The following is a 12,555-nucleotide window of genomic DNA, read 5'->3' as shown; positions in this document are numbered from 1 at the left end:
ACTGGTCCAGACTTACAAAATATCATCAAATCAGACAATGATAAAGGTGTTCCTGAACGACACCTCGTGTACTCCTATCAGTATTTTGCAACTAAAGTTCGAGTTGATCGTATCCTTTTGTTCTCTCGTATGTACCTGTCGTTTCGTCTCTTCTCGTTTTGTTTGTTTTTTTTTCCTTTTTGCAATTTGTCTCGTTCGCAATTATTATTTTCCGTCGCGCGTGGTATCTGTGAGTGTGAGTGGTGGTGTATGGTGTGTATGTGTGTATATGTGTGTGGCGTCCCCTGCATTTTTCGGGGGGCGTAAACCAGTCACTTTACGCTCAGCTTTGCTCTGAGGGGGATTCGCGACCGGAAACATTTGGGGGTTGGTGGGGGCGGTGTTAGGGGAGGAGCGCGTTCTCGCGCGTGGTTCTCCCGTCGCGAATCCGTTTACACTGCGAGAGAAGCGAAAAACAGGTGGCATTTAGCTTTCATTTACGACGTTCTATTATTTATCTGTTTATTTCATTTTTTTTTTTGTATTTTTCATGGTAAATACCCCATCATTTTTCTTTTGAATCGTTTTATTACTACATCTCGTCGTCCCTTTCTTTTACTCTCTCTTTCTCTCTCTCTCTCACTCTCTCACTCTCTCTTCTTCCCCTTGTTCGACCGTATCTCTCAGCGAATCGCGCGCGATTACTTCCCCGTGTTCTCGTTTCGCTCGCGATCCTCTCCCGTCGTAGCTTTCGTTCGTACAATTTCTCGCGTTTCTCCCTGGGGATTCCTTTTTTATTCCTTTTTGTTTCGTATTCCAACACACGCACACCGTATATAAACATATATATATCGAGATCGCGCGTGTTCTCTCCGACGTCGCGTCGCGCGCCGATTTGTGAACGCGATCGCGAACACACTCTCTCGGTTTCGACGCGCGCGCTCACGCGCCGCTACAAGAGAATCAAGAGACCTTAATTAATTCAGCGTTTAAACGTCCTAATGTCATGGAACATCCCTTGTGTCTCGCTTACTTAAATTCTCGCATTCTCGCTTATCTCTCTTCCCGATTTCTCTTTGCGATAATTCGAAAAAAGAGGTGGGGGCGCAGGTCGGGGGTTTGGTGGCCGAGGGGCCGGGGAGGAGGAAGCGACGCGGTTCGTCGTAGTCCTCGCCTTCGAGATCCTCGATCCTCGTAGTTTCATTATTTCGCTGCGGTGTGTTTCCCGAGACGGAAGTGTGCGTGGGAACCGCGACGGGCGTAAAAGCAACGAATCCGCGCGAGGAACTCGAAGCTTACACCCCGCCCCCCTCCCCTCCCGTCGCGAGCTCTCCAGCCCACCAAGCCCCTCCCCGCGCCGCGCCTAGTACGCTAGGATATGTTGCTCGTAAAGATGTGTCGTTACGTTTAGTCAATGTAGTCGTTCTAGATCCACTGTATTTTTTTGTTTAATTATTATTTATTTAAAAATCCCTTTTACGGTACTGCTTTCTTTATTAATAATTAATTATATTATTATATCAATAATATTTATATATGTATAACGTTTACGGTGCGTATCATCGTAGTTTTTAACTTTTTTTTTCTTTTCGATTATTTTACACTGCGAATATTCCCGCGCTAGAGCTGTTGAAGTCGAGCGTTACGGTTTAAACCGGGGTCGGTACGGGATAATTCTTCAGGGGGTGGGGATGAGGAGAGGGTGGAGGTGGGCGGAGCGGACTCGAGTACACGCCTACTTTCGTTTTCCTATCTCGCGCGGAGGCGTGGCGGACGCGTCGAAGCGACTCCCGATTCGATTCCGTCTCTCTCTCTCGATTGATTATTTTTTTACAATTCTTTCAGCCCGATCAACGTCGAAATTTCATCGACGACGAAATTACACGAAGCGTAATATTCTAGCGCGAACAAGTTTGCTTAGATACGCGAAGATCTCTAGCATCGACGATTACTATTTTCGAACGGGAACAGATGCTACTCTCTAGTTTGTCCCTTACCGACAACCTCTACTTCGCGAGACTTCTCTTTTGTACAGCAATTAATCGATTATCGGAGATCGTTTCTCCTTTTCGATAAATATCGAGGGCGTTCATTGGCGGATGAATTCAGCGCGCCAAAACGACGGAAAGTGTTCGTACATCGTGTACGAAATTATCAAGACACGGAGCTCTATTAAGATTAAAAGATCAACAATAAGAGGATAGAACGTTACTTGTGTATCTATAAAGCTACGTTTGCTCGATTACGAGAACGGTGCAAGATATCGAATGGATTCGCAACAACTATAGTTGGATCTATATCGAGTGGACGCCCACGGAATACACCACGGGGAGTGGCCTCGAGTGGCCAATATATTCCGCCTAAACCTCGGTAAAGAAGTTTCTCGCTACGCTCGACCGAGTCTAACGAACGGGAGATCGACTAAATAAAACGGAGACATTAGCGAATATTTTTTCACCGTCTCGTCGTGCTGGATTCATCCACTTGGACGAGCCTGGTAGGACTCTCTCTTTCCGGAGTCACGGGCAAATAAATTAGCGTTGAATACACTTCGAATTATTTTTATACAATTACGAGAACCGGTGTCGTCGGTCGCTTCGACGTCGCGCGTCGAGGTGAGACGTCCCCCCCTGTTTCACGAAACGGAGTGTCAAGCGGATCGGAACGAGGAAAGATGGCGTAGGAAACAAGGAGACGATGGGGAAGTGAGCCTGGTTTTGATCGGTCGTGAATCCTTCTCGAGGATCGTGCACGATAATAGGCCTGTGTACGCAATTATCTGGAGTGGGGGGGGATGGGGACACACGAACAAGTGGAGTACGTAGGAGGGTTGGGTCGGGGCGTTTCTTGGGAGAGTTGTGCACTCGTGACGAAGAATAAGACGCGAAGACGACGGGGTCTCGCCTAGAATTTGAGCTTGACCTTACGCTAGCCGCTAGTAGTAGTAGCCTACCGATAAAGGTAATCGATTACGAGTAAGTATAAATTGTAATTACAGTGTACAATATACAGGGATAGATGTATATCGCCTGGTTTACCCTAACACGCCTGTCGCGCCGTTCCCCTTTTTTCGCGGTGGACGATACCACCCCGTTTTAATATCAATCTTCGAGCATGCGGGGCTGCCCCATCGAGACCTTCGCAGGTTGCAAGTAAAAACACGTCCCGTTTCGGTGAGGAACGATCGCGCCAGGGCTCGCGAAGATGGATGGGGGGAGGGGGGTTGTTGTTGTTGTTGTTGTTGTTGCGTGGGGCGCCCTTCGTCAACCCCCTCGTGACGGGGAACGAACGTTCTCGAGGCGATCTCCTCTCTCGCCCGGCGTTACTCCCCGTCGGGAGATGCGAAATAAACATTCTCTCGTATCGCAAAACCGACCATCCATTTTGTAGTTCTCGACCATTAAAATCTACGCTCGTTAATTCAACGTGGTTTTACAAGAATCATGAGTATGCGTCGTGTTACGAGTTCGCTCGGCGTTTTTCCACCGATCCTAAAACAGCGCGCCCCAAAGAAAGTGGGGAGGGGGGAGGAGAGGAGCTGCGCGCGTGCGCACTCGCTCCCACGTGATTACGATTTTATATAATTTTTTTCTTTTTTTGTTTCTTTTGTGCTCGACGATGATCGATCGTCGTTTTTCACGACTCCTAAATTTATTTACACGTACCGGCGCTCGCACACGCAGAAAAAAATATGACGAAATGAGAATCCCCTCGGCATTGTGCGGGGCCCGCGTCGAACACCGCGCTCGTACGTGGGACACCGCGCCGCGTTCTTACACTAGCCTAGGTATACCCTATACCTAACACGATAGATTGGATTAAAAACGAATAACCGTCGACATGGCTACACCCTGTCGTTGCTTTGTATGTAAAAACGAAAGAAGAAAAAACAAAAAATATAAGAAGAAAAAAAAAGGGTAGATATACATAGAACGGAGAAAGTAAGAAATGAAATCCGTAAGAGAGAAAAGAAAATAAACAAAACAGAAAAAAACATCTTTGTCATATTTGGCTATTTCACACGACTCTTTGTGTATTGTAATTCCTTCTCTTCCTGTCGCGTCTGTGTCGCGCGTTTTTATCGGTTCCGTTTCTCGCCCTATCTTTGTCTCTCTTTTTCTCTCTCTTTCTCTCTCTCCCTCTCTCTCTCAGGCTCATTCACTCGTTCATTCGCGCTCCTTCTCACTTTCGTGCCCACGTTGAGTCACGCAACGTGGCTTACCTCTAGATATATATATGTGTGTATACATATATAATATATATATATATATATATATATATATATATATATATATATATATAATATATACATATATTTGTATATATATATATTTATTACGATAAATCTCCACTTAACTAGAATTTAACAGGGATTATCACTCACTCGGCTCAATGTGCGTACCATTTCCCTTTCGCGTTACCCCTTGCACGGAGTACTCTGTGTGTGGGTGTATGTGTGCGCGTGTGTCTCTGGTTTGCTCCATCCGTGTTTCAAAGCACGATCGATCAGGGAGTGAAATACCGAGGATCGCGAAAAAATTCGGATCGTGAACGTACAGAATCGAGGAACTGAGACTTCGAAGGCATCTGCAAGATTCATCCCTTAAGCGAGGGTTGCGAAAGACGAGCTCGGTGAATCGAGTGAATTAAACACGAAGGTAATCGAGACCAATGAGGAAACGTTCAGATAAATATTGTTAGAGAGACTGTTCGAAAAATTGCTTCAGAATTCGAAGGATCATTAGTCTCTGAGTTTTGAACAGGGATTTCGCGCACGCAAGAGATCTTTCATGATGTTTGATCATTTTCAGCTCCTCGAGTCGGTAGAATCAGCCAGAGACTAAACCTGTCCAGAATATTTTGATCAAAAGCTATCCAGAATATTTTGATCTAAACCTATCCAGAATATTTTGATTTAAACCTATCCAGAATATTTTGATCTAAACCTATCCAGAATATTTTTTTCCAATGTTCCTGTCTCTTTAGACGAAACCCAATAAAAATATACCAATAAAAGTGTTTTGAATACCTTTTTTAAATTAGGTTTAGGACGCTGAGAGATTTGACCACCGGCTCGAAGAACTCGTGCGAGTTTCGATCTCGTGCGTGCTTCGAAACCAGGTGAAATTAAAGGTAAAATAATATAGAAAGATTAGGTTCTCGACGAACCCTTATCAACGAAGTACTTGTACAGAGGTCCCCCAAAGAAGTTCGCAAGATTTAGCTGCTGAAGTGTTTCATCTACCGAGATACCGTATCAACGAAATACTTGTACAGAGGCTCTTTCACGAGCAAGTGAACAAAGAAGCATGATCTAGCTACCGGATCCTCAATCTTTTATCGAGATTCCATATTAACAAAGTACCTGTACAATGGTTCTTTCTTAGTGTCCCGAGCAAATGAACAAAGGAGTCTTGCAAGATCTAGCTGTTGTTGGCAGAACGTCTTCTCCCTCATTGACGAAGGAATTTTCTTTTATCAGGATTCTACGTCAGTTAGAAGCGACTTGTATAGAGATTCTTCTTCGCTAGTCCGTGGAAACGAACAATGTAGCGAACCATTGGCCACTGGGGAATTCTTTGCCAAGATTTTTCATCAATCTCCGTACAAAGCTTATTCTTCGTTGACTAAATGAGCACTGTCTCAAAACTTTCGTCGATATCGATTCCGTTTCATTCGGAGATCAAATCAGTTTAGAAAGATCTTAATAGAAAAATCCCGTTCGACGATCTTCGATCAATGGTCATCCATTTGTGTCCAGGTTATCAAGGTTCTCCAAAGACATTCCCGATCCACGAGCTACCAAGTTTCCGTGACAACCTTTCATCGAAGCGTCGACGAGATTACGAGTATTCGAGGAAGCTGCACCCGCTTGCATTGTTTTCTCCATGATCGAAAGTGTATTTATGGAATCCATTGCGCACACACGCGCACACACACGCACACATATTTGGCATTGAAACCCTACCGGTCACGCGTAACTGCCTCGTCGTTCTTCGTCTTAGATTTAGCTCTATTTAAAGATCTCGCGTTTATTTCCCTCCGTAATTCCCATAATCTTGTTCGGATCACCGAGTGTGCGTCGACTGGTATTACACGGGAGTCGCGTTACCCCGTCGGCACGAAGGAAGAGTTCCTTACCGGCAGCCATTTTGCGAGACCTCTCCAACTGTCGCAACGCAACGACGCCGCGCGACAATTACACGTCGGTGGGTTCCCGACGAACGACTCGCGAAAGGAAGCGATTTCCCGTACACGAGCCGCGACGACTATCCCCCTTCGAGCCCTGAACATGATTAATTAAAAATAAACAAATACAGCGAACCGAAATAGACGCGAACAGCTGATTATTCCACGATCCTCGGCTAGGTTTCCCGCGACGCGTGCCTTTGTGTGAACCAATGAATTATGTACAAAATTCCTCGTCGATCTTTCTTCCGCAGCAACGCTCGTTTCGTCCCCCCCCCCCCAGTTAATATTTTCTCGTCACCCCACCCCCTTGCACCACGCGAAACGTATCGTACAACGCCCCCTGACGCGAATAAAATAGACGATGCCCCGTTGCGCGACGAAACGACTCTCACGCTTTTAAAATTTGTTCGTACCCTCGATGACGGATCGATGAACGTGCACACGAGCAACGAATTGTATAATTACAATCGATTTCTAGAGAGATCAATCATCTATTATATTTATTATAAATGTGTATATATATACTCGCGGTATACGCGCAAGTACACCGTGACACGTACAAGTATACTAAGAGTAATTCTTCGACCCCCCTCTCGTCGCTCTCGAAGAGTTTCTTTTTCATTTTTTTTTTTTTTTTTTGGGACAATGGCTGCCGGGGTCCGAACTCTGGTGGACGAACGGACACGGATCTGACGACGCGATGCCACCGTAACCCTAAGAATACCCTCGAAAAACCTCGAACACGCTTCGGACGGACCTGGCCAACCCTAAGCTGATTCGTACCAACGCGTTCTTTCTGTCTCTCGATTCGAGAAGCGTACCCGAAGGTTCTAGGCACTCTGGCGAACTCGATTCGAATCCCTGTGCTCCCCTCTGGAGTCGGTTTACCGATTCCCTTCCACGTGTCACCCTCGCTTATCGATCGGAGGCCTTCGTCGCTCACGGTTACCAATATCCCTAATCGAAGACTATCTACCGAACTCGCGGCACGCTTCGAACCTGATTCGAATTCGAGGCGTTCTCCAAAACCACGGATCACGTTCCCCGGTTAGTATAGCCCTCGATGGTTTCAATTTACTCGATAGATTTTCCCTAGCTATTTTTTTTTCTTCCTGCGTTTTTTTTTTCTTTCTTTTTTTTTTTGTTTTTGGAGATGGTCCTCCGTCGACCGGCGTCCAATCTCGATAGAGGATTTTCCTGTGAATAATTCGCGCTCGTGCTCGAGGCGTCTTCGATGGTCGGTGGGTCCGGATCTGGAACAACGACCGTGTTCCGCGTCGACGAGAGCTAACTCGGTGCTAAGAGGCTGGCGTCAGCATGCGCGGAGGATCCAGGCATCGCTTCGTGGGGTGATCGTGATCGATGGCGGATGACGATGATGATTGTGTCGACTGCTGGTCATGTTCTGCTGAGTATAACGGTGTACTTGGAAGGCTCGCGCTTCGCTCTCTTTTGACCCTTAGTACGGCGTGAACCTGTTGTAGCCGCTCCTGTACACTGTCGCCTGGAAGCAGATCGGTTTCTCGTGTTTATACCGTTTTCCAGAATCGGGGGTCATCGTGATGATCCTCGAGTTGACAGGACCGAGTCAATTGCAAGTACCTTTCAACACGTGCTTTCTAGCCTATTACCGAAAAGTTGCCACTTGCACCTTGCAAAGTTGCAACAAGTCTACTCGCCCTTTAGGGGTAGTTATTTTACGATACTGACAATGTTTGAGTTCAATTACTCCGTTAAGATATTTCCAATTTTCTAGAAACCTACAGAACTATCGAAACCCTGGTACACAATATTGTAAACGCGCCCTAATATTCTTCATTCGAACCAATTGGACTCTGTCCTATCAGCGAAGAACCTTCACTTTCGGATTCATCAATCTCGAGGTCCGTGTCATCCGGACTAGGGCAACTGTCAACCCCTCCTAGTGTTGAGATTCTGGACACCGAGTACATGCGGGTGAAACTCTCCCCCTCGTAACCCCCTTGGCTCGTGTTTACCAAACGCCTATAGGCATTTACTGCACGCGTCGAACAGGTTCATCGAACCCCGAACCCACTGCGCTGTCCAAAATCCAATGAAAGGGGTAGACAGTCTACGTAATCGATAGCGATTAATGCATCGATCGCACGGGACGTTTGTCTCGATAATCGATGGCCGACCGATACAGTAAATTGGTCCACGAGTGACAAGAATATGAAGCGATTATTGAGAAAGAAGTAAAAAAAATTTGAAATGATAATTCCATTTACCCCATAGCCGGCTACTGGTCCAATGCCGTGTCCAAGGTAGGGATCGGCGTACTCGCGTCCGTAACTGGAACAACAACGCGGTATGGTGTTAAACATTTGTATTTGTTCATAGATATTTCGCCAAGACTGTTTTTTTTTTTGGAATCAAAGGTTAAAGAGATAAAGGAGATACAAACGCAGGAGTCTTTAAGGACTATCGACGGGACTGTCGGGTTTTTCGATAGGATTGGCAGATCGGATCTGGCTCTCCAGGTTTCTGCGACTTCTGAGAGCTCGACCACGACGACGCGTTCGGCTGCAAGCGACGCACTTCTTGCGCGCGTCGTTTCTTCTCGAATTGAAAATGCGGAAACACATCTACGGTAAGTTTATTAAATTCTTTGGCAGATGTCGTTCACCCATCACGGTCCTGCGTATCGTCACGGGTCACGAAACCAACTGGTCGCTCAAGGTTACTTCTAGACACCATAACTCGGGTTGTCTCCTGGTACGAGAGTGGGGCGAGTCACAGGAGACAGAGAAGGTGGTCACGCGTTATGGTGGGGGTGACTCCTCGCTGACCTTGAGCGACCAATTCAATCGAACGCTACTTCCCCCACCCACTCTCTTCGTCCAGTGTGAACTGGACGTTCCATTGAAAAAAATTAAGTACAGTAGTCCCTCGATTATTCGACCATCTATACGTAAAACAAAAAGCTCATTTGCCGAGATGGTAATACAAGTTAAACACAAAGACACAACTTGTGAATTTTTCAACCGTTTATCCAACTTGCTTTACTGTCGTAAATCTGGAGTTGCGGCTTCGTAAATCATGTAAAATATTAATAAATCGTGCAAAATTCAACTCGACGAATATTTGCGAGATTTGATATCTAAATGTACATTGATCAAGGCATAATAGGTTGTTCAATAAGTTTTGTCGGTTCATGAAACTTCTTGAGCAACCTAGTAATATACCATTCCATAAGTTTTATCGAACAACCCAGTATACATCATACCCTAAAAATGGTATGTATTCACACGTACCTACCGGTTGTCCTAAGGAAATATTGGTTTGTTCGGAAAGTCGTAACATTTTTTTAGCGAAAACGAAACACGATTCTTTCAGAGTGTATAAACATTTAATTAAATTATACATTCTCCATTTTGGAGAACCAAATGACTTTCCAAACGACCCAACAGATCTCACCGTTTCTGGACACCCTCGATTATCCAAGCTCTGGCTTCCGTTCGGATAACCGAGATACTACCGTACGATAAAACATCCCCGATAGAATTGACGTCAGGAGGGAAGGTCCAGGGTTGTTCGAGGACCGCGAAGGGATTGAAAAGAACGAGGAGGCCTAGGCCGTTGCAAAGCAGCGAGCAGCGGAGGCCCGGGGTTTCGGAGCGGAGGATGTTCGTCGATGGGAGTGCGCTTACCCCGCGACTGCGGCATATCCTGCGACCGGTTGTGCCGCAGCTGCAGCTGCGCCGTATGCGCGCGCAGCCACTGCCGTGTAGGTCGCTGCAGCTGCGTAGGTGGCCTGCTGCGCCGTCGAGAGGGGCGTCTTCAGCAACGGTGACGCTGCAGCTGCTGCTGCCGCGGCCTGAAACAGGAACCATGACCCGCCATGCAAGGCTCAAGCAAGCTCCAAGACAGACCAGAAGAGGGTGGCCTAGCGGAGAGACGGCACTAACGCGTTCCCTTCCGGCACGGGAAGGTCTTTGCGACAACCACACGGAAACCTACGAATTCTTTTCTTCCATTCATTCTACACAGTCTCGAAACAATGATACCGATTTCGCGAACAGAACAATCCTCCCTGAGATAAAAGTAGAGGAATTATTTCTATTTCTAAGCACGGAGTACGATTATATTTAGATGTAATCGTATCTCCGTACGTCCTCGTAAAGTAATTATAAATGAATCGTATTTAACGAGTAAATTAAAAAAAAGTGAAAAAAATTACCGAGTAAAGTTACTCCAAAGGTAAATACCTAAAGAAATTTAAACGATTTTGGAGCAATCGAGACGTAAACTTGAACGATCAATTTGTAAGATCGAAGGAAGTAAGTTGCAGGAAGAAAGAGAATTCCAGGAGCAATTTTCGAATTACATCTGCGTGCAGTATATTATGTTTTTGGTTTCGATTAAACTCGCGATAAGTTTCTTCACCGTATGGCGCGTTGCAAGGATCTCCACGTGCATTTATTTCGCGGCGCATCGACGAAATGGCTCACGCACGGATCTTTTTCCATTTGTTTGTTCTACTCTCTGTTTCTTTGTGACGGTGAAAAAGCCGCGTATCTGGAGCGTGGTGCCCGTGGTCGTTTCGACGATGCGCGACGACGCAGGTAGTCAAATATTTTCGAGCACTCTGCTAAATATGGTTCACGAAGCTACTGCTTTCTGTCGGTCAAAGCTTCAAAGGAGGAATGCTTTATGTACAGGGAATGACGCGGAAATGATCGCACCGTTTGCTACCCGAAATCGATTTCCGCGATACGTAGCGACGATCTCGTTTTACGCGCAAATCTGCCCCGCTCACGAGGATACGGAGACAAACGCGTGCATTTCGGCATTTTTTTTTCGCCGATTATAATTTTCCGCTCGAAGTAACTCGCCGTGATACAAACGACGAGAGAAAGTTGCGTTGCGCGAACTGTCGAGAAAACGCGCACGGAAGCAATCCAGAACAATTTTTAACAATCGTCCAACTCGCATCCGACCCGGACACGGTGCACGATCAATTGTTGAAAATACTCCGTTAACGTGGATCTGTTCTTTGATCCATCGATCCTCTGCGAAGTAAATAAATATTCGAAAATATTTACCTCGTTTAGCTACGCACCCAACTTCCTTTTCTATCTATTCGCTCCGAGCTTGGTGTAACTGTTTGGAGCACATTTAATTAAAAAATGTTCCACCGTTTCGATACTTTTACAGGTAAGATCGTGTGAATAAACTATGTTTCAATTTCTCGTGAATTTAAATCGTTTTCTAACCGTGTCTCGAACAATCGAACGGATAACGTAACCGAGTGTACACAACGAACGGTAATATTTGTTTCTAGATCGTTAATTTACATCGCGATACGCGTCGAAGCGAGCCGGAATTTTGGACGCGGGTAGATTCGGAACTTCGAACAGTGAAATTTTCGTGGGTTCGATTCGAAAGTTCAATCGTCCGGCTTGAAAATTCCCGACGTATGAAATTTCCAACGCGAGCAAAATTTGCGAAGCACTCGACCCCTCGCCTTTTAGACCGGCGCGCGAGTGCCAATTAATCAACGACGAATATGTGTATACGTGTGTGCGTGTGCGTGTACACGCGTGTAAGTGTGTTTCGTTCCCTTACACGACGGTCCCGAGTGTAAATTCGGTGGTCGCGATCCCGATTTTTAAAAATTCCAGAATATCGTCGGAGGTTTCTGGGACAGGGTTTCGCGAATTCTATTTTCACAGCGAATGCATCGCGAGCGCCTCGAGATTTCCATGGCATTACCATACCGACCGATCGAACCTCTGGCCCCCGTTTCGAGAGGGGCGCGAAGAAGGGGTTGCACCGGAGAACACCGAAATTAAATCCCGTTTCTGTTTCGTTTCGTTTCACGAATATTCCAGCACCCCTCTGGATGCAAAGAACCTCTAAAGTTTTAGACATTTTTCGAGGTCTTACACCGCCCATGTACAATCCTCGGAAACCCACCTCGGTTAGAGATCGTCGTTGAATGATCGACGAAGAGAATCGAGAACAGCTGTAGAAAATGTTTTCGACGTCGGGGAAAGGTGTAGGCGAAATGGAAGAATTAATTCAAAGTGTTGAAATTTTCCAACGTTTATGAAATATGGAACGGATACGAGTCCAGGGTACAGGACTTTGTAGAACGAGGCGAACACACCGTGAAAGTTATACGTGCATCGGAGGTGGAAAACGTTTTCGTTGCTCGGTGAAAGATGCAGCTGGAACGGAAGAGTTAATTCGAAGGAAATATTAAAACGATGGTAAACGGAACCCCGGAACGGACCATGGTAAATAGAACTCGACGATCACGGGGAAAGTGGTTCATAAATATGTGGAAACATTAATACGATTTCGCTATTTGTAAACAATGGAGAAAGTAACGATGCTTTAATATTTCCCGGTGCATCG

At 45.9% G+C, this 12,555-nt stretch overlaps 1 protein-coding gene across 1 annotated transcript in view; it reads right to left on the bottom strand.

Annotated features, from left to right (window-relative positions):
* Positions 1-7,487: 7,487 nt before the first annotated feature.
* The window catches only part of LOC143143261 (uncharacterized), a 413,719-nt gene continuing 408,651 nt past the window's right edge, over positions 7,488-12,555 (bottom strand). Inside the window, exons 24-26 of the mRNA XM_076304324.1 lie at positions 9,843-10,009; positions 8,421-8,484; positions 7,488-7,675 (exon numbers count right to left, since the gene is read on the bottom strand). Coding sequence (XP_076160439.1) covers positions 7,631-7,675; positions 8,421-8,484; positions 9,843-10,009 — 276 coding nt within the window. The 3' untranslated portion in view covers positions 7,488-7,630. The remainder of the gene's footprint in view (positions 7,676-8,420; positions 8,485-9,842; positions 10,010-12,555) is intronic.

The sequence above is a fragment of the Ptiloglossa arizonensis genome, chromosome 2, assembly GCF_051014685.1.
Source record: "Ptiloglossa arizonensis isolate GNS036 chromosome 2, iyPtiAriz1_principal, whole genome shotgun sequence".
Classification (NCBI taxonomy): Eukaryota; Metazoa; Arthropoda; class Insecta; order Hymenoptera; family Colletidae; genus Ptiloglossa; species Ptiloglossa arizonensis.
The sequence above is the reverse complement of the archived record's forward strand: the minus strand, read 5'-3'. Positions and strand labels throughout refer to the sequence as shown.